The sequence below is a fragment of the Nematolebias whitei genome, chromosome 22 (assembly GCF_014905685.2).
Source record: "Nematolebias whitei isolate Nwh7 chromosome 22, NemWhi1, whole genome shotgun sequence".
NCBI classification, from domain to species: Eukaryota; Metazoa; Chordata; class Actinopteri; order Cyprinodontiformes; family Rivulidae; genus Nematolebias; species Nematolebias whitei.
In genome coordinates, this window is record NC_056519.1 from 11,573,207 (window position 1) to 11,596,239 (window position 23,033).

Here is a 23,033-nt window from a genome sequence, read left to right on the forward strand (position 1 = left end):
TAATTTTACACTTCATAGCCCTTCCTCCACCCTTATCTCCTCTTCATTCTGTCTAAGGTAACTGATGTCTGCGGTCATTCTCGACACAAACTTTTGAGCGTGACATCGCACGAGGTTTGACCAAAACAGCTAAAACTCTGGTATGAAGATGGTCTTCAGGTCTTCAAGGACTGCTAGAAATTGATTTTTCATCACTGAGGCTCCTCTTTTCTGTACTTTTAGCCGCCTATGTTTGTATGGTAAAAAGTACAAATCTATTTTAGGTACAGCCCTCTTAGATTGTTCCACCAATTAAAACAAAGCATGACGCAGCAATAATTCATGATCAATGGATGAAAAACACAAGGAGATAGCATGATTCATTATTCATGAGGAAATGTTCCACATATCTATTATTTAATTTATCTTGACATGAGCAGCCCTATTAAAGAATTAAAAATATCCTGGATTAATTTTTAATAGACTTATTCTGCTTTGGCTCTCCTAAACTCGAATCCCATGTTTCTGTCAGCAGCAGAACAAGTTAGAATCCTCTCAATACACTTCATGTGTACACAGAAACATCTGCCAATTGAATGACAGCGATGAAGACATTACAGGAAAAAGGTTGCTGTGTTTGAAAGATAATTAAATGAAAACAAAAGAGGACATCTTGAAGAGCTGAGCTCTCAGGTGATGACTCATGATGCAGAGTTAGTGGGAGAGCAAACCTTTAAAAATACTCCATGAATGCCCACACTGTTCTTGTTTTATCGAGCCGGAGGATGGCTTCTGAAGACAATAACACCCGTTGAAGAATTGGCTAAATTCAGTTTAAGCATCCCACATCCTGAGTCCAAAGTTTATCTGCATATCTTGTTTGCCAAACGCAACTGACTCTATTGTCCTTTTATAAACTGAGATTAGTTAAGTTAAGACTAAACTGAATGAATGATTTATATTCCAAAGAAACAAGCTCATATTGCCTTTTTTAAATTAACTTTTTTCTGCAAAATTTATGAATACGTAGGAAAATGTTGGACAATCTTTTGATTGTTTCTTTTGCAAATACTCCCATGGCAGACTTCCTTTCTGTAGCGCGTCTTCAGAGCACACCGACTCAGCACGTGAAGATGCCACTTCAACATTTAGTTCATGAACTCATAAAAACAAAGGAAAACAGAGCCTCACCTGTCTCATGGAGTGAGGCACCGTGGCCGCCTGTTGAGGCTGGTTCTGCAGCTCTCCGCCAAAAGCGATGGCATCACTGGGCATGACGGCCCCGCCACACCCCCCGGCTCCTCCACCTGTGTTTATATTCGGACTGCTGCCCATGATTGTGGCCCTGACCCCATAAGGGACCCGGGCCCCGGCTCTGCCCAGGGTCATGGTGCTTTTTGGCGCAGTCGGATTCAGTCCACTTCCCATGCTCCCGATCCCGACAGGATCTTCAGCTGTGTCGGTGAAGTACATGGGCCCGCCTGTGGCGTAGGCAGCATTCAGAGACTGAATATTCTCCATAGACAGAGTTTTACCGGTGCCGGTAAGTCCGCCGGCCGAGCTGTTGCTGCTGTTTCGCCGGTGTCCTAAGTGGGGTGAGCGGGGGAGGCGTGGCGAGCGCCCGGGGCTCCCGGACACCGACACATTACCATTTGTCCCGACAACGTCCAGCTTTGAGACGGAGCGAGAACTTCCGTACATGGCAGCCAAAGAGTGATGGGTACAAAAAAATATGATTGGGCCAAATAACTAATCAAAAACCATATTCAAAATTATATTAATTTAAACCATATTCCAATCAAATGAAAATGGGTAAAAAAAAAAAGAGAACAATTCTACTTCTATCAGTTTTTTTGCTGCAGCTCCTCTTAACTCCGAGTATGTGATGGTGTTGACAAAGCTGTGATCAAGGCCTTTCCAACGCTCTCAGTAATCCACAGGCTGAGTTCTGGATCAATCGGAACAATGAGCAATCAGCAGAGCGTCGCTTTGGATGAAGGCAGCAAGAAAAAACACAAAGCCTGGGATGATGGGATCACCTAAAGACACACAAAAAGACAAAGACTCCTGATTAAAAGAGATTAGTCCACTTACAGTACAAAAATCTTCCTGGGACTGGGGGGAGGGGGGGGGTGTTGATTGCTTTATTTATTTACATTTTTAATTGCAATAGTTTGATATCTGATTGGGCCATTTTTGCAGCAGTTCATTAAGTTTACCTCACAGTTAATAAAAACAACATAAAAAAATCAAACCAATGACCACAGCTTATTAACTATATTGTATGAATCAAGATTTAGGTAAATACCATAACTTCAAACTGAACGCTCATAAAAAAACAACTTCAAAATGCCTTCTAAATGACTATTTATGAATAGTTATTTTGTAATTTTACATTCAAAAAACTAAGAAGAAGTGTGGTCTGTCAACAAACTCCACATCCAGGCAATAAAACACCATAAATGTTGACATACGTTAACGGAAAGGTTCAACATCCACAGTCACATTAGATGAAAATTAGAGCTGGTATCTTCAATAACACAGACTGCTCTGTCTGTACACCTTAATTAAAGCTCACTGATCACAATTTCTGTCCACAGTACAAGATACACTTTCCCACCACTGGTAAATGCCCCATTGCTTTAAAAAATGCATTATTTTTCAAGAAAAAAAAAATAAATTCTGTAATTTAAAAAAAATGCATTAGTTGTTCATTTTTAATGTAAAAACAGTAAGGGACCAGTTAGAACAGATGCCCAAATTATCAGCTGTCATACTAATTCATTAAACATAAAAATCCTGTGTGCAGCACTCAATAAGTTATCTACATAAAACATTTTATAGGAGTGACAAAAAATATATATATATTATATATATATATATATATATTTTTTTTTTTTTACCAAGTTTTAACACTTTCTTCCCCTTGAAACAAATGTTTATGCATGGCCTTGTAGTTATATTTTTCTGATAACCATCTCAGATGTGAAATTTTGAGCTTTCCGTTACGAACACTCTAAACTCCCACGGCTCCTGAAGTGCACTCTGGGTTTCAACAGGTTCACGTCAACCACAGCAAAACACTTGGAGAGTATCCATCCATTCATTATCTTTACCCGTTTATTCCATTTTGGGTCACGGGGGTCGCTGGTGCCCATGTCCAGCAATCACTGTGCGAGGGGCGGGGTACACCCTGGACGGGTCGCAAGTCCATCACAGGGCCACATAGAGACAAACGAGACAAACAACCATTCACTCTCTCATTCACACCTAGGGACAATTTAGAGTTACCAATCAGCCTAACATGCATGTTTTTGGTCTGTGGGAGGAAACCGGAGTACCTGGAGAAAACCCACACATGCACGGAGAGAACATGCAAACTCCACCCAGAAGGCCCCTGGACTGGGGTTTGAACCAGGGACCTGTTCGCTGAGAGGCAGCAGCTCTACCAGTTGCGCCACCGTGCTGCCCACTTGGAGAGTATGATTCAAAAATTTTGATTTGGTAAAATAAAATGCATCAGCTGTTTTTGTTTCCTTGGAGACGGTGACGTGAACCTCAGGCGAGTGGATTCTTGCATGGGCACAAATTTCAGTCGTAAATATTCTGTACTTGTAAATTAGTTTTGTAACCTTGTTAAAAAAAAGTGATTTGTGCATGTGCAGATAGGGATTTGTGTGTGATTGGTCAATGTCATGTCAATCACAAATTTAACGATCCAATCAGAGAGCAGATGGGTTGGCTGTAAGTCCTGAAATAACATTACTTTATGGTTTAATGGAACAAAAACAAAATCAATGTCTAGATATAAATTTCTGAAAATCACATTTGGTTTCTATGGATAGTTTTCTGTCACATGACCCACAACAACGATGGGCGGAAGTGATCATTAATGATGTTGTGTGGCGGTGAAGGGCCAGGAAATGTCAGCAGCCACAAGAGTACACTCGTCTTTGTAGCAAACATTTGATCAGAGGTAAGATTACGACTACTTTGTAGTTTTTGATTCAGGTGTTTAGTTCTGTGTTTTTGTTGCTACAGTTTTATGTAATGAAGATTAGTGGATGAGCCTGGGAACGCCTTGGAACCCTCCCAGAAGAGCTGGAAGAGATGTCTGGGCCTCCCTGCTCAAGCTGCTGCCCCCACAACTCAACTTCAGAACAAGCAGAAGAGGATGGATGGATGAATGAATTAGATGGATGGATGATTGGATGGATGGACAATCAGATGGATGGATGGATGGAAGGATGGATGGGTGGGTGGATAGACTGGATGGATGGATAGACAGATTGGATGTATGGTTGGATGGATGAATGGATTGGATGGATGAATGGATTGGATGATTGATGGATAGATGGATGAATGAATTAGATAGATGGATGATTGGATGGATGGAAGGATAATAGATGGATGGATGGATGGATGGATGGATGGATGGATGGATGGATGGATGGATTGACAGACTAGATGAATGGATTAGATGAATGAATTGGATAGAAGGACGAACAGATGGGATGGATGGATGGATGGATGGATGGATGGATGAATAGATTAGATGAACGGATTGATGGATGGGTGGAAGAAAGGACAGATGGACTGGATGGATGGAATGATATGATTTTTTGGGGGGCAGATCAGTGGGCATGATAAGACACACAAACACACACTGTGACACGTAAACAGGGACCATCTGCGCCAACTCCCCTCGGGCCAAACACACACCTGGAGAGAAACAGGCCATGACCCTGCTTTAACACACACACACACACACCGCTTAAAACTTAATTTATTTAAACACATAAATGGATCCAGCACATAAATTACTTTACGGGACAAAAGGAGACTGTTTTTTATTTGGTCCTCCTCCGCTCAGGATCTACGGACCTGCGGACAACATTTATGTCCTAAACCTCAACGTAAAGCCAAAACATTTAGCTCTCTTCAAGCATTTATTATCTACAGACACGGTCTCTCACACACGTCCTGGAAGTTCACAGGTTTACCACACACTTATACAAACACAGAATCGTTTTGCTTTCATTGACCTGAAAACCTCGTGTTTCAGACCTTCAAATTCAATGGATGAATAAATCACCTGGATGTTGTTTTTTTTCCTGTTTTCTGTATGCTGACTGTGATTCTACAAGGAATCGCTGACGAGAAAAGGCTAAGACGATCTAAAAAGAACCAACACGCCTGTGATGTATCGAGCATGATGAGAGTCAACGAACGTAGTGCCTTTTATCTTAAACATGTCAAACCACGAGGCGCCAAAGAAACAGCTGTTAAAGTAAAAGTTAAAGATTTACAGCAGAGCAGGAGAGAGGAAGCCTTTATCTGCAAAAATGGCCATCACAAGTTCCCAAAGACTGCGATGTCTCGAGTAACGTGTGTACCATTAAATTTTAAACCTCAACACGTTAAATTAATTATAATAGAAGAAAGCTATCACATCTGAGAGGCTGAAACATGCTAAATATTTGTTTTAGTTCAAATCAATTCTCCTAGCTGCAAAGTTGATCTGGCAACAACAATAAGAGACAGAAATAGGCAGATTATGAAGAATACAGTTTGTTGTAAGTTGGCTTCGTGCCTCGGAGATCTGATGCGGCTGTAATGGACAGAAATAAAGCAACAAAGTACTAATAATGCTGTTTATATCATGACTCCATAACTTTATTTCTCAAATTTGAACAATTGCATACTTTTTGTCTACTTGATCTAAAACAAACAAAAGCAAATGTGTCTGACTACAACTATTTTATTGCATCCTATCAGATTGGGATATTTAAAAATGATTGTTTTGCGGCATGTCTGTGTTTTTCTTTAACACAACTTAAAACAATTGAAAGAACATCCTCTAAATATGTGTAGTCTATAATTTTTACCAGTAGATGTAAAAAGATTTTTTTAAAATAAAGAAATATAACCAGCTCAAAGATGCCAAGTCGTCATACCAGATGATTTTTGAGGTACTCAGTGAGGTTTGACAAACTGCGGTGCTCGAGTTTAGCATCTGCTTTACACGTGTGCTTTCCGACACGCTGTAGTTACAGCCGTGTTTTTGACAACCTCTAGCCTCCGTTCTCATCTACAGCAGAACAAGTTGGTCGTAAGGCATCCCTGATTTCAGGAAACAGAGTCCAAACAGTTGTGCAAGACAAAAATATTTGTCCACATCCCATTTTTTGCCCCTAAATCTATCCAGACCTAAACAAAAACCAATAAAGTATCATCTTCGTTTTGAACAGAAACAAGTTTAGAACTAAAAATCATTGCAGGACTGCAAACAAGAGGATTGCAATAAATAAACTAGAAAGTTCCTGAAGAACTTTGACGGGGAATGCCACTGAGCATTGATCGCATCTACTACCACATGAAATTTCAGCTTCATATCTCTAAAAAAATGGCTCATTTACAGCATTTTTTCCGTTTTAGCTCAGGTGGCCGTCTTCGACATCAGTCTATGAAAATGACTAATAAGAATGGTGTCTTTGTCTACCTCCTGGAGCAGATTTTAAAACAAACCTTCCAAAATTAACTTGTCAAACAAACTTATTTTTTTCTTTGAAGTCTAAAGCACTCAGCAGAGCAGCACATACACCCCACCCTGCATTTTATCATCTGCTTTAAAGTTCGAAACAGCCGCCTGTCTTCCACACACACATTTTCCTATAAAAGTCCCATAAACTTCCTAAATATCACACTGGACAATAGAGTGATAAAAACTTTACCTTAAAAAAAAGCTACTTTTTTTAACACTTAGTTTTATTCTAACCCTTCTTTCCTCTTTCTGACTCTCGCTCATCATCCTCAGGTGCATCATCCTAAAGGTGCTCGGCATGTTCTTTTTATGGGACAACCACACATCCGTCTGTCACGCTGCACCGTGGGACACATAACCACGCACACCACTCAGAATGAACTGGTATTCCGGCGTCGTTTTTTCTTTTTTATGGTCAGAGTTCGTGTCTCGCCCGGGGCTCGGCACTCATAAAAGCAGATTAAATTCATGTTGAACTTCTCCGTTCTCCTGTTGGGCTCGTGTGATTTGATGTAGCTGGAAAGAACTCGCTGGTTCTGTCTGAAGGTGTTCATCTCACGGAGTCATCTCAGCTGACAACAAGAGCCGAGCGAGATCACCTGCTGCCCTGAAGATCCTTGTACTAAACGAACGCATTTGTTAGAAATGGGCATGTGGAAACCAAGCTGAAGGTTACGGTTGTTCGGCGCCTCTGCTGTCCCAGGCAGCCGAAGATCCAGGCAGAAATCATCATGCAGACACTGAGCTCAGTGGATGATGCTCTTGTCCAAAACAAAAAAATATTAACACTGTGAAAGACTTTGCCAACTTTTATTTTGTTTATTCATTTAGTTAGGCCACTAGTGGTTCACAAAATGTTCACAAGCCACAGGACAACCTATGTCACCATGTTGGAAAGGGTTGACTCGGTAGTCTAATTTAAAATTTAATTAAAGAGGGCTTTGCTGTTGCTTTTGTTGTTGTTTTGTTTGTTTTGCATTTAAGCTTTAGCCATTTTCATTTCGGATTCACGCTAAATTTTAAAAAAAGGCAGAAGAATCAGATGTGGCGAAACGATCACCCTTTTGTATGCCTTTTGAGCAAAAAAAAAATTTAAAATTCATTTTAAAACAGACAAAGCACTTGAACACACCACAAAGATCACATTTAACGGTTGATATAGAGTCTAATAGAACATAAAACTATGTGACTCTCAAGCATTAAATAAAGCATTGAATAAAATATACTTAAAAGTGGGTCAAATATACATAAATCCCGTTTACCAGTATTTTAAACGGAATCATGTTGATAGACACAGATTTAACTCTGGTGTGTTTAGACCTTGTTTCAACTTACACTGATGCATCTAGACAAAAAATGCCCAATAAACTGAAATTTGATAAGATAAATGTATATAAATTCATGTAAAAGTGAGTACTACTACTGATAATAATGCTGATTATACTACGTTGAATGCTACAACATTGTTAGTACTAATGCCTTAACATGGGGTTTGGATACCTTCAGCTAGCTTCATACTTCATTTAGCTCTTTAGCTAATATTTTGCTAGTTGAACAGGGTTTCCCCTACCATTATCCAAGGAGAGCGCCCCACTCTGTCAACAGAACCAGACATCATGCATTAGTAATGTAGCGCTCCATTCTGCTTTTCCACTTTTAGTTTGAAGCTAGTGTTTTAATACTTCTAGCTAGCATTGTTTTACTTTTCCTAGCCTTTTCTATGTTTAGCTAGTGTTTAGCTACTTGTAGCTGTCAGCTCAGATTGAGCTACTTTAGCAAATTTCAGCAAAGTCATTCAGCAGTCAGCATTCGTTCTGCATTTTTACAGAAAATGAAATTTCTCCAGTTTCTCCATGTTTCCCTAATAATGTGCTTTAATCAGGGATTTTAACTTCAACCGTCAAGCTAAAGTTAACCTTCCATTAATGTTTAAGTTGCTGTTAAAACGTCCTATTGATTATGCAATCAGGACGTCTTTGGCTAACAAACCCGGCAAAACGAATAATCGTTGGGCTTCAATCCAAACATTAAAAAGACAAAAGCAACAGCTGTTGTTAAACAATCGTGGATGTATGTAAATGAGATCAGCCATGTTGCTCATGTTGTCAATTTGTTAGTTTAAAAAAAAACATGGTGCAAAACAAAAGAGATTCTTATTGAATCATGTAATTATTCTTATAAAAGTGCTACCAATCTATCAATGAGTTGTGTGTTTGGTAGAAGATGTCTGGTTCAGATACAGATTATTGCTCCTCAATCTACTTGTATAATCTGTGTTAACATTGGAAAATACAACTCTGATATAAAACACATAACATTGTTTTCAGTCTGAAAATTAATTCATGACAAAATATACATATTAACATACTGATGTGCAATGATACGCCGATGTTCAGTCCAATTACAGACACAGGTAATCTAATCTTTGCTCCTGCTTTTCTGAGAAAAACAAAAGTTTAGGTTTATTGTTTAGACTTAATTAACAGAAAGAAGTGAGAGAAGAACTCCCCCTGGTTCATCCTGTGAAGAGGAGCTTGTTTCAACACTCAGCCTGCCAGGTTCAACAGGAGTGGAGCGAGACGGGTTTTCAGTTTTTAAGAACAAACACAGGAAAAAAAAAAACAGACTGGAGAAATTTATTTTCACAGAAAAGGCAGTGCTTAATGCTGAGCGCTGAATGACTGCTGATAATCGCTGAGGAAGCTGAATTTGAAACAGAGTCAGAAAACAAGCTAAAATCAGAACACTAAATAGTCAAAATGCAAGCTAAATTAATCAGAAGACTGACTAAAGAAGCAAAACACTGGCTAAAAGCTAAATAAAGCAAATCACTGACTCAAATAAGCAACACTGGCTAAAAGGAGCAAAACACTGGGTGACTAAGACTCTTCACCAGCGTAGAGACAAACAACACAAACAACCATTCATTCGCTCTCTCACTCACACCTAGGGACAATCTAGTTACCAATTATCTTAACATGCATGTTTTTGGTCTGTGGGAGGAAACCGGAGTACCTGGAGAAAACCCACGCATGCACGTAGAGAACATGCAAACTCCACCCAGAAATGTCTGGACGTCTAAACTCAATCCTTATCTAGTTAAAATCCAAAAGTAGCTAAAAGCAGCAAAACATGGACTAAAAGTTGCAAGATACTACCTAAAAGGTCAATGCAGCTAAAGGCCAGACACAAGCTAAAAGAGGCCAAGGTAGCTAAAATCTAAAAGAAAACAGCGTGACTCCTAAATCAGCAGACCAACAACAAGTGCTCCCTCTGGCACACTGAACACACCACAAACCACATGCTCTTTTGATAAAAGTGAGTTCTGAGAAATAGTTTGAAAGAAATCAGCTGTTTGCTGTTGACACAAAATCACGTGACTTGAAGGCAGGCAACCTTTAACCTTTGATGTGGAGCCTGATCAGGGAAAGAGGGCAACTCTAGAAGAGGAGCTTTAATATATATATATAAAATATTTAAAAAGGCCAGTGTTTACAAGAACTTTGAGAGGAAGGGAGCAGCTCTGTTCCTGTCTGGGTGTTGGGGGTGGTGCCATGAAGTGGAGCAGTGGGAGGAACCAGGAGGAAATCATCAACACAATCATATCAGATTTCTGCTCCAGCTGATTTGTTGTGGGCTGTGTGTCACAAGGAATGACATGTTATGTGTATGACAGGTCTGTGACAGCAAACCAGGATTTGAGCGGCTGTCTGCCTGTAGATAATCGCATTTGGAGGTTCACAGACAACTGGGACTCTTCAGAACCTTTACTGGACCAAACCGAGCCCGAGACCCACTCCTCCTCACAGCTGACCCCAACACGCTGCTCCTCAAAAGCGGCCATCAAATTTTAATCCCGTCTGTACGGACGCTCCTGTTATTTCCACCCACAAGCGACTGAGCACGCGCATAAACACGCAGCTCGTGCGATGAAACGTACGTGTGCGCTCGCGCGCTTCCCGCCTGCCAGCTAAGTTCCAGCATACTCACTGCGGCTGTGGCGATGTGACCCCTCGGTTGTGAAAGAAGCTCTGTGAAACGGCGCGGGGGGGCCAAACAGGCCAGTCAAATACCTTCTTCAGTTTTTCTGCTCGTGTCGAAGCTTAAAGAGACGCCTCGTGACGTGGCGGACTCTCGGCCGTGATTTGAGGCTTCCTCTGAGGCTGTCAGTCCGTGCTTCGTGCCTGTCTTTCAGCCTCTTTTCCGTCTCTGTCAGCTCCTCCAGTGGAGACCTCCGCTACTCAGGCACTCCCGTGACGTCAGAGCGGCGGACCGAGTACGTAACACACCCCTAGTAGGGCAAGCCGTTGTCGTATATAATCAAACAAGTCAGCCATCGCAAGTCTTGTTCGGAAATGATCACGTAGCAGCATACTGCGCATGCCCAAAGGTTTGTGCTCTACAAACAAAAACTTTTTTTTTTTCTGCCATGATAGAAGGTTTTGCGATTTTGTTAGAAATGTAAACTGTTTCCATTGAGGGGGAAAAAAAACAATGACGGGCATATTTTTTCCCAAACACATTGTTTTCCTTTTCACAGAGAAAATATATTGTGAAGATTCAAATAGAATCAGTCCTCAGGTAAATTGTATTTGAGACATTTAAAATGCAATTGTTACCGTGTTTTTATTGTTGTTGTTGTTGTTGTGGTTGTTGTATTATAGCTGTTTAAATATTGATTACAAAAGAGAATATGTGTCATTGTGGATTTCTTTCTCCAGATTTTTGACTTTTTTCCTCATAATTATTATTTTCTCTCAGAAATTTGTCCATTTTTTTTAAGTCTGAGGAAGAAGAAAAAAATCTGAATTTTGACTTTAATCTAAACATTCTCAAATTCAAAACTGTATTCTGATTATTTGTTTCATATTTCCATGTTATTCGTTCTAGACCGGAAAAATGAACTTGAGAAAACCTCCACATAAATTAGAATATTGCAATTGTTTATTTTAAATGTTTGAGGTAACTAATATGTTTAGTACAAAGAGAATGCTTCACATTTTGAAGAGCTGTTCATTTTCATATTCACAAAAAATTTTTCATCAATATCAGATTGTGATAATTTTATATGGTGCATTGGCTTTCCATACACTCTTCGTTATTATTATTATTATTATTAGTAGTAGTATTATTATATTGAGACATTCTGTTTTCTAATAGCGTGTGCATGTTTATGTAGTAGAGTGTAGAAAGTTATAAAACCCCTTGTTTTAAAAATACCACATTGTCATGGAATCTGTTTGATTTTCCCAAAGTTATACCTAAAGTTCATCTGTGTGACTGCTGTAAAATGTGTTTCTGTTCAATTAAATACAATTTCACTAAAATCCAAAAATTATCCAATTGCTTTTTACCAAACACTTATTTAAACATATTTGAAGGGTGCTCCAAAGTTGCATGACTGACCAAATCTAATGCTTTTATCTCAAATTTTCCAAGTTAAACTCTCTGATGAGTGAATCTTATTTAGTACAAGAATGATTTTTAGTTTGCATCATCCTACAGAAAACTCTCCAACCAGACACTGACCACCAACAGTTCATTTACGGTGCCCAGTTCCCCGGGCGCCAGTCAGACATAAAGCTGAGGTAAAAATAGTCCTCAGGCTTAAGTTCCCCCCTGAGAGCAACACATCAGTGAAGGTGGACCAGCAGGATATTTTCAAATATGTCCTCTAACTTCACCGGCTGCAAAAACTTCTGCTCATGGCTGCAAAAGTGTGTGAAGATGCTTGTTTCACCACTTGCAAAAAAAAAATCAGAAAATTATCTCATTTTACTAAAAATGCTACCTCCACATTAACTCAAACACATTGTAAGATTTAAAAAAAAAAACTATTTGTAAGAATATAAATTCTTAAGTATAGTGATTTCTAAAACATATTATGTCAGCTCTATAAGTCTAACATGAAACAACTTTTTTTAAATTCTCAATGGATGAATGGTTAAACATTAGTTAAACAGTTGTGCCACCTTGTGGTCACAAATCGGCATTACATTTATCTTACAAATACTTTTTGTTTGTTAAACGCCCCCCAAAAAAATGAGAGACAAGTTTAGATACATTGTTAATATTTGGTAGCATTACATTTAAACTGTATAACTTGTGTCTAAATGTTTTTTCAAGCTTCTCACAGTTTTGTATGTATTTTGTGGAGTGCGTCAGTGCAGCAAAGCAGTCCCACAGTATGATGTGTCCACCCCCGTACATCACAGCTGGGGTGGTATTTTCAGGCTTGAAGCTTCCCTCTCTTTCCTCCAAATGTAGCGTTGCTTATTTCAACCAAACATCTCAGTTTGTTTCATCAAACCACAGCACTTGTCTCCAAAACTTGTTCCTGTGTTGCTTTTAATGGCTTCTTTCTCACTGAGTGTCCTTTCAGCCCATGTGAGTCCAGAACTTGTTTCACTGTGGATGATGTCACTCTGACCAGCTTCAAAAGGGTTTTTAGGTTTGTTTTGGGGTTGAGTCTCACATTTTTTATTAAAAAAACATTCATTTGGACTTGTCTCCTTCCTGAGCCTGATGATGCCCTAAAATGAATCAAACTCGAGGAGACTGATAATTCTCTTTCTGTCATCAAGATTTTTGGAGACTTTGCCACAGAACGTTCAACTTAGTGTGACAAGATGTAAGAAACTACTTTCGTAAATTTTCCAACATTTTTGCAAATTAACTTTTTTCATTGCCACCAATTTTGGACTATTGAAACTGTTTATACATCAAAACAAACACATTTTATTAGCTTAAAAGTCCCAATTTACAAAGTCTTTGTATAAAAGCAAAAAAAAAGTTGAATGTTGGGATATTCCTTCAAAATTTTGGGGTCTGTGTCGTTACATCACTGATATTGAGGAAATCAGTTCAATAGCATCACATACAAGGCATGTGTTTGTAAGAAAAAGCTTTATAGCTTCAAACATTTGCTGTAAGGAAAGGCATTATTGTCAGTGTGGGACAAAAATTCAGCAACAAACAAAAATATAGTGTCATTTTGTAAAAAGTTGATCCAGATAGACAGTACGCTGTTTACACCCAATTAAAGTCCAAAGGCTGCTTCTCGTTAAAACCTATGATTAAGTATTATTTACATCTCCCTTAGGGAGGTGAAGGAGGCGGTACTTAACAGTACTTCATCTAGCTACCTAATGGTCACTAATGTGTGCCACAAGGCTCAGTTTTAGGTCCCATTCTTTTTACAATTTGTATAAATAATGTAGGTCAAAACATTCCTGATGCATCCTTGCATCTCTATGCCGATGACACTGTTGTTTATTGCCGAGCTAACACAGTTGCTAAGATTTTCCAGCTTCTACAGTCTGCATTCGACATTATTCAGAATCATTCCATCTCAAACTGGTGCTAAATGTTGACAAAACCAAAGGGATGTTGTTTTCAAACAGAAAGTCGGTGCCAGCAACTCTTCCTCCTATCTCGTCCATGCATTGTGTTCCTATTGAGTTTGTGGATTCTTACAAATACTTGAGCATCTTGGTCGATGCACATCTCTTTTAAACCAAATATAATAAACTTGATAAAGAAGCTGAAATTAAAACTGGGTTTCTTTTTCAGAACTAGATCTTTACTCTGAACGCCAGAAAATGTCTTGTAACTCTTTTCCTACTGGCCATTGACTATAGTGACATTATTTACATGAATGCCCCTGTCAGCACCTTGCAGATGTTGGATGCTGTCTACCATGGTTCATTAAGATTCAGAACTGGTTGTAACTACTGTACCCATTACTGCACCCTGTTACTCACTGGTCAGTTAGTCATCATTATCTACACTGGTTCATTTTCATTTATAAATCCCTCCTTGGTCTGCCACCTTCTTATATCTCCTCCCACTTGTCACATTGTCAGTGCAGTTACAGCGTGCGCTCTCAGACCATCATTACCTGCAGCGTTTCCTCAGTGCGGACTGAACTTAGCAAAAAGGTCTTTTCTTACTCGGCTCCTGCACCTGGAACATATTGCAACAAGAACTGAAGTTGTCCTCCTTGATTTCTTTAAGGGGTTTCAAACATTTGATAATGTCAAGAGAAAAATAAAAACAAAGATGTTCTTGTTTTTAGTATTTCACCTTGTTTTATGGCACCCCGGTGTATTTTTGTATAACACTACTTTTATTTTAACTGCATTTTTACTGTATTTATTGTTATTATTTATTGTTGTCTGTACTTTATATGTCCAGTCTGTTGTAAATGAGTCCTTGTGGCTCAGTGAGACCAGCCTGTATAAATAAAGGTTGAACAAATGAAAAAAATCTATATGAATTTGTGTGATTGATAATCCAAAAAGATTTACCTTGAATGTACCAACAACAAAAGTTTTCAGAAAGGAAAGAGACAAACTTGTGAGGTGGATTTTACCTGCAGAGTTGTTTGTGCTTCAGTAAAGTCTGACTTTGAGTCTCATTTCTGTAAAAAATAATCCATATCTGACTCTTTCTGGTGAAACAAGTCTTAGCAGCATTCTATTTGACCCGCTGAGCAGAGTCTGACATCTAGTGTCTTTATGAGCAAGAGCACACCAAGACTGCTGTCTACATCAGGGCTTCACAGACTTTTCCATGCCATGCCCCCCCCCCCCCAAACAGCATTAACTTCTGGTTGAGCCCCTCCTCGCAAACACACAAATGCTACAAAATATGTAAAGAAACATCAACTTTTAGAATGTTTTAACTTTTATTCACTATATTCAATTAATTATTACAGATGCTGAGCATAAAAATGTTGTTAACTAATGTTTTAAACCCTGAATTATATTCCCGCTGAAAAAACAACAACTTTTCAAAACAAAAGAAATCGAACCTCTCTGTCAAGCATGTTTGTCTGGAAATGACAGATACAGATTGCCCTAGTGGGCAATTATTTGTTTGTTTGTTTTGTTAATCTTCTCTCCAGCTTTCTGGGGCCCCTATGGCGGCCCCCACTTTGAAAAACATTGGTCTAGAAGCTGAGACAGTACAGTGTATGAAATTATCACTGTTTTAGGTTTATGCCTCATTTGTGTGGCTCCGCATCACTAACATGCAGCCTTCAGTCTGTCTGTTTCTAGATGGTAACAATTACGACTATAAAGTGTAAAATATTAACACTTTTAAAGATTCCTGGGGTGATAGAGCATCCTATAAAACTGGTCTCCAAACTGTAGAAACCCAGTACCATCTGTACAGTATCTGCTTGATTCAGAATAAATCAGCATTGTTTTCTGCAAAAACGTGATGCTTTGGATAAAACACCAAGACACAAACTAAACTGATCCGTATTTATTTCTGCTTTAGAGAGTTAAGTTTACCGCAGTGCAGACTGTGGCGTATGTGTTCATCTGAGATCATTAGTTTGAAATGAATCAAGGTCTACTTTAAACAGCATTATAAGCAGCCGTGTGCACAGAAGCCTGTTAGAACTGAAAGCAATCGTTGTCAGATGTACGTTTTAGTGAACACGCATCATGAGCCACGGGAAGTGTCCAGTGCGCTGCATGCCAAAAGTACTGATGAAGCAGTTGAGGACGGTAGTGAGGAAGACTATGACGGTTGTTACGTTGTTCAGATAGTCCAGACGCTTTTGCAGAGCCGAGTTGTTCAGGTTCCGTCGGCCTGTATCACACACAAACATGTGTAACCTGATAAGTCTGATTTGGGCGGACTGCATTCAGTTTATATTCCCTTTCAATAAAAATAATATTTACTGTATTTTTTGGATTATAAGGAGCACTTAAAATCCTTTAATTTTCTCAAAAATCGACAGTGAGCCTTATAATCCAGTGCGCCTTATGTATGAATTCTGGTTGTGCTTACTGCGTATTCAACAAAACAGAATTATTTTGCCATTTTCACATGCATGAGCACTGTTAATTTAACTTCATGTGCTTCGTAAAAACTCAGTTATCACAACACAGATTTCTGACAAATCCATTTATTCAGCTTTCCAAGGGGGAACGTTTGCACACATCTACCCTGGTTTTTGTCTGACAGTAAACCTCCGACACATTTTTCACGTCAGTTTAACAAAAAGGTTTTTGGACTTATCACCAAACAAGAACAGAGCGCATGTAAAACTTGTATAAAAGTCTAAAACAAAGCAAAACAAACTTACACGAAGATATTTAGTGAAACATTTAAAGTTGGTCTCTTTCTTTACAGTGGATTAAAATGAAATTATGTTAGTTGGGTTAGTTTGAATCACTTTACAAAACTCAAATAATATTGAACATATAATGTTTGAGTGTATGTGGATTGTTTGAAATAGCTTGTCTGACCTTAAGACCTTTTTGCTCAGTGCGTCTCATATATGTGCAGATCAAATGTACAGTAGTAAAGTTTGTGCTGGTTGCTGCGTGCATGAGTGAATGTGCATGTGTTTGTGGTCGTGCATGTGTCAGAAGTGGAGTCGGGCCAGCAGCCAGCGGAAGAAGCCGGTCCGCTTGGAACCAAAGAAGCTGACGAAGAAGTTGACCACTGTGGTGACGAAGATGACGCCTGTGGTGACGTTGTTCAGGTAGTCAAGTCGCCTCTGATTGGACGCCACGTTCAGGTCCCTGCGGGCTACAACACACACGCACACAGACAGATGCACAAACACACGATCAAATATTTCCAACACACACACACGCAGTTGACGCTTCCATTCACAGGTAACACTTACATGCAAATAAATCAAATCAGTCACACACACCCTCCATCCTCTGTACGCTCCATGTCACAGTTATTCTTTTTTTTTAAAGTTAATGTCAAAATATCTGGATGTTAATTTTGCCTTCGGCTGAACAAGTTTAATTGAAGACCCTGCGTAAAATGTTGGAAAGGTTCTGCGTCTGTTTTACAATTTCAAGCTATTAGCTGTTGAACAACGAAACTTAACATGATGAAGTGTAGTGACAATACTTAAATATACTTTGTATCAATAGTTTAAAAAAAAAAACACACACATTTCAACAGTTTTTAATAAGTTCATAAGAGTCAACAGGTTACAGCAAGGATCTGCAACCTTAATAATCAAAATAGCTATTTTTACACCTTTGTTCACGACATTAAATGTGTCCAGAGCTGCAACAACCGGCTGCAACTGTGATTATCAACTGGTGGCCCATGGGCCACTTTAAGTTTGTTGGAGGAGACGTTTGTGGCCAGTTAGGGTGACTATAAAACTAAAAATATTTAATGATTTCTAACATTTATTTATATTTTTACAACTTAGGACAAATGAGAAGACCCCATTCTTGTAAAGAGGGGGCAAAATAGTTTTGTAAATTAAAAAAACAACTATGAACTGTGCAGGCCTATGTGATTTTGTTTAATTGTTGACAATTAATTAAGTATAGAAATAAAGCAAAAAAGTTAAAGTGGGTATTTGCAACAGAAATGACAGGAAAACAGCTAAAACTAGATGTTTTTTTGTTGTTGTTGTTTGCATTACAACCAATAAAATTCAGTTTTATGTCAGTTTTGGTCAAAGTGTGAAAGAGCCGCTGCGGCGGGACCAAAGAGCCGCATGTGGCTCTAGAGCCACAGGTTGCAGACCCCTGGGTTAGAGTCAACAGCATGTTAGCATAGCTAGCATGATGGCGCTAAAACAACACCCAGCTTCTGTTTTTTCCACGTTAAGCTTTAATTTAAATGACTTTAAAATTAATATATCTTAGCATAATTTCAGGACCCAAACCAAAGATGTATAAACTTGAGGAAAATAGCTCAGTGTTTTTGAAATATTCTATATCAGAGCCACAACTTTCAACCAACTCTTCGATGAGCAACTAAATTTAGCATCTTGAATAACGAGCAGACTTTTTTCTTTTTCTTTTTGTTTTGCCAAGAGATGATTATAAACACATTTCAAAATTGTTCATCCCTTCTGCTGTCCTTGGATCAAAATGACCCCTGAGGCCTCAAACGGAGACTTCAGGGGTCATTTGTAGCTATCTAGCATAGTTAGCATGGTGGCTAGCTACGGTATTTACTGCCAATACAAAGTCATGCACGCTGCACGAAGAAAAGAAAAAAAAAACTGTTAAAATAAGCTCAGCTATGTTCATCATGTTTATAAAAACAATGATTTTCTGTATTTAGGTTAAGTTAGGCTAAATTAACCATTTTAAGCACCTAAATTTTATGCCTTGCTTGAGCCAGCATCCTAAATTAACATCTTCATCTATTTGTATCTATAAGGGAGGTGTGTCATTTACAGAATTGCTTCTTAATGATTGGCTCATACATGTATAAAGAAAAGGAGAATAATCTGAGTCCCAGATATTTCTCTGCTTCATCACCCCTGATGCAAACTGATTACCAGTTCTGCACTACTTGAGGCCTTGCAGATGAATGGATAAGTACGGACTGTCTGAGTGTTTCTCATAAAACGAAGCGCTGGAACAGCCACCGCAGAAGGCAGCTGCGCTGTGTGCCATAAGCCGCTTTGATGATGTTTACAACTAGAGTGAGGAAGATGATGCCAGTGACCAGATTATTCAGGAAGTTTAAACATCGGCGACACGAGGGGAGGAGGGTTAGCTCAAAACGAGCTGTGCACACACACGCACACACACATATGACCAGAACACAAGCACACAGACGACAAAGCAGAGACAAACAACTTGTTGGTGTTTTGGCTCAGCCCATCAGAGTTTAAATGGAGTGAGTTAGAAACAATAAGTGATGTCATTTGAGTTTTATTGTGCGTTCACAGTCGAGTTGCAAGTTTTAGAATTTACATATTAGAAAAAAAAAAATTAGAAAATCAGAAGTGCATCCTGGCAAAGAGGCCGGTGCGTTCCATCCCGAGAACAGAGATGAAGACGTTGGTGACGAAGATGAAGAAGATAACGACAGTTGTGATATTGTTCAAGCTGTCCAGGCGCTTCTGGTTGGCCTCTTGTGTGATGTCTCTCCGGGCTGCAGCACACATGCACGAAAACAAGGACAAAGTACACAAAAACGTGCAGAGAAATACTTTTTCACTTCTATTATAATTCTGTTTAAACACTTGTCTTTCAACCTGCACCAGCCATTTTGTTTCCAAACCATCAAGGGTTAGTGAGTTAGTGCGTTAATGTGATGTGTTAAAAATGATGGATTTCTGAAAATAATGTATTATTTTTGTAATTCATGCTCACCAATTATGATAATCAGGACGCCGGCTACTATCTGAAGAACCAGGGAGAAGGAAATGAGCGTCAGCACAGCAGCGTAGTACCTGATAAACAAGATGAAAACATTAATGTAAGTATTTTACCCAGTAAGAGCTTATTTATGAGAACAATAATAATCTTACAAAGACCAAGCAAGGCCCGGAACATTAATTTTGCCATTCATTATTATGTTTTGTTAAATTACAAGTCATTTCTCTTTAATATAAACAATTTAAAAAGTGTTGTTTTACCTGTACCCAGCTCCCTGTTCGATGACGGTCTTCATGTGTGTGATGTTCGCCAGGAACAGGGCGATGTCCAGCATGCCTTCAGCTGCTGTCTTCTTGGTGGCGTACAGGTTCATGTTCAAGTTAGAGGCCGAAGCCCCCTGAAACGCAACGACAAATACCAGTTTAGGTGATCTAGCCAACATTTTGCATTCATGCATCTTTATCCTACTGAAAACCAGATCAAACTAAAATGTCCAGTTTACAAGAGCAGATGAATCGCCTCATTGTGATGATTTTTTAAGTCTCTTCTAAACAATCAACAAAAGAGAAAACCAATCAAAGAAAACATAAGCTAGACAATTAAAAACTGAGCAGAACAATATAAAAATAGAGAAATTGCATTTCCTGCGAAAATGCAGTGAGAATGCTTATTGCTGAAGAACTTGTTGAAAAAAACAGCTGAAATTAGCTTAAAAAACATGCTGGAATGTTGCTGAAATGGAAAAACAAGCTGAAATTAGCAGAAAAAAGTACAAAGCACACATCTTGGCTGAATTGTGTTTAAATATGCAGAAAAGAGCACAAATTTTAGGAAATTAGCTAAAAAATAATAATAAAATAAGCTGAAATTAACAACAACCAAAAAAAAAAAAACATCTGAAAAGTAGCTAAAAGCAGAAAGAAGCTTAAATTACCAGAAGGAAGTGGATAGAGCACAAATGTGCCCAATTAGGTTGAAAGAAGCAATGACCACAAAAAAGTGGAAGATATCCGGGGAAAAGGGCAGGAAAAAAAAAGCTGAATAGTAGCTAAAAAGGCAGAAAAAGGCTTAAATTACCAGCAGCAAGTGGAGAGAGCACATTTTTGCTGAATTAGGCTGAAAAAAGTTTAAATATTTGCAAAAATTGTGCAATTAGCTAAAAAAGCTAAAAAATAGCTTAAAAGTAGATAAATAGAAGCTGAAATAGCAGAAATAGCTAAAACTTGCAAAAAAAATAAGCTGAAAGGAGCATTACAAGCTGAAATGATCAGAAAGAAGTTAGAAGAAGCACATTAGCAGAGTAAAGCTGAAAGGAGCACAAAACAGCTGAAATCAGCTGAAAGTAGCTAAATTATTTTATTTATTTTTTAATAGCACAAGCTTAACCAGAACAAAATGTGAAAGAAGTAGTAAAAGGTTGTAAACATCTAAAGATGTGAAGGATGTAAAATGAGCTCAATTCATTTTTTACGAGAAAAAAATGGCAGAAAAGGCTAAATTTTTCAAAAAGCTAAAGTTGCACCAATACTCAAACACCTTCTCCTGAAAGAGCTGAACATTTTGGATAAATGATTTGTTGAAACAGCACAAAAACTCTGGAACGAAATAGATGCCGAAAAACATACAGGAGTATATTAACTACAAGAAAAATATCAACAGGATCACAATAGTGTGAATGCTTCATAATCATTCAAAACTGACCTCTGATAGATAAACTGTTTTTAGAAATTAAACCAACCAACAGAGAGCAGCAAAGACCAAGAAATCAACAGGACAGTGTGGAGATAAATATAAACAGAAGTACACATTTATTATTTCTCTGTTTATCTAATCTGATGATGGATTTATAACTCAATATAATGCTTCTGTTTGACATGTCCTCTTATTTTCCTAATGATATTAGGAAAATCTCTTTGTATCCCTGACAGATTTAGTCCACGTCAGCTAAAATGTTTTTATGACAAATGCATCATGTGCTTATGTGCATGTGCTGTGATAACGCAGGTATAATTGATAGAGATGCAACAAATAAGCAGAACTGATTCCTTTTATTTGAATTTTGTGCCTGTTTCATTCATATGCCTCTATAGAACAAACACATTGTTACATAAGGTTTTAGTCCGTGACTCAGAGCAGATGTTGGGACTACAGTTCTTCAGTGATTCTTCTCACAGACATGGACTGCAGAGTCACATAATGGCTTATTTAAGACGAAGCTGCAGATTGAAGCCCACAAATGGGTTCTTTCACCTCAGGCCATTTCACTGCTCCACGAATCAGTCTGTTTTTCTTTAAGCTGCTAAACCGGAGATCAGCCGAAGGACGGCAAAGATCACAGTCAATCAGGACACGTTGTACTTTATGATCTCACTGTGATGCACTCTGCGGCGCCAAAGTCAACGGACGAGTTGTGCATCTATTGTAATCGTTCAACACAGGTTCATCCCCCACAACGTTTGCGTCTTGCACATCCAGAATTAAATGAAACAAAACAACTGGAAAACACAAGCAGGGCCTAAATGAAGTTATGTATCCCACTTTCTGGTTTTGGTGAGTAATTATGTGATTTCAGCTGCCACAAACCGATGCATTTTCAGGAAGCCATAACTTTTGTTTTCACTGGGGTAAACCTCTGTTGTATATTTATGTCATAAAACCACATGTTATTTATCCGCTCAGTATAGGACGCCTTATTATGTAAGATTATATTATTGCCATTTCATTCTAAAAGTAGACAGATACTGTTGTATTGTATTGAACTTTTTTTTTTAAGTTACTATCAAATATCTGTGGGGGTTTATGTGTTTTAAGGATTTATGGTAAAAGAGGAAGTTGAGGAGACTCATATCCTTTTAAAAGGTTGATGCTAAATCAGGAGTTGGCAACATGTTTTTTTTTCCCAGAGGGACAAATCAAGATATTGAAAACAATCAAGGGGCCTCATAGAGAATTAGAAAATATATATTTTTTAAAACATATCTAAGGAGACTTTTTATCAGGCTTTTCCTTGTTGTAGCACAGTTAGCATGCTTGGTAAAAATGTGTATCCCCCAGTAATCTTTAGGACTCTGCAAACTTTATCTTGTCAAAATATCCTTGCTAGCTTAAATATGCAAAAATAAAAATGCAAATTAAAACATTTAAAAATAAGTTCATTTGATGTATTTGTCCAAGATGCTTAATTTAGATATCCTTGAATTTCATTGATAAAATGTAGGTTTTCATCAACTTGTTTAAAAGTTGTTTTCTTTTCCATTAAGGATGTTGGGGGCCGGATAGAAATTGTTTTTTTGGGCCACTTTTGGCCCTCGGACCATATATTGCCCATGACTGTGCTAGATGCTATCAACCATGCAGAAGGGCTCTTTAAGCATTTTCAGCATTTT

At 38.4% G+C, this 23,033-nt stretch overlaps 2 protein-coding genes across 2 annotated transcripts in view; both read right to left on the reverse strand.

Annotated features, from left to right (window-relative positions):
* Positions 1 to 1,680, reverse strand: part of LOC119428258 (ELKS/Rab6-interacting/CAST family member 1) — a gene marked incomplete in the record, with an annotated part of 148,371 nt that extends 146,691 nt beyond the window's left edge. The window contains 1 exon segment of the mRNA XM_037695915.1: positions 1,171 to 1,680. Within this exon segment, the coding sequence (XP_037551843.1) occupies positions 1,171 to 1,680 (510 nt within the window).
* Positions 1,681 to 16,826: 15,146 nt separating this feature from the next.
* LOC119428052 (ninjurin-2-like) overlaps positions 16,827 to 23,033 on the reverse strand; it is a 31,771-nt gene continuing 25,564 nt past the window's right edge. The window contains exons 2-4 of the mRNA XM_037695697.1: positions 19,908 to 20,044; positions 19,642 to 19,721; positions 16,827 to 17,077 (exon numbers count right to left, since the gene is read on the reverse strand). Coding sequence (XP_037551625.1) covers positions 16,911 to 17,077; positions 19,642 to 19,721; positions 19,908 to 20,044 — 384 coding nt within the window. The 3' untranslated portion in view covers positions 16,827 to 16,910. The remainder of the gene's footprint in view (positions 17,078 to 19,641; positions 19,722 to 19,907; positions 20,045 to 23,033) is intronic.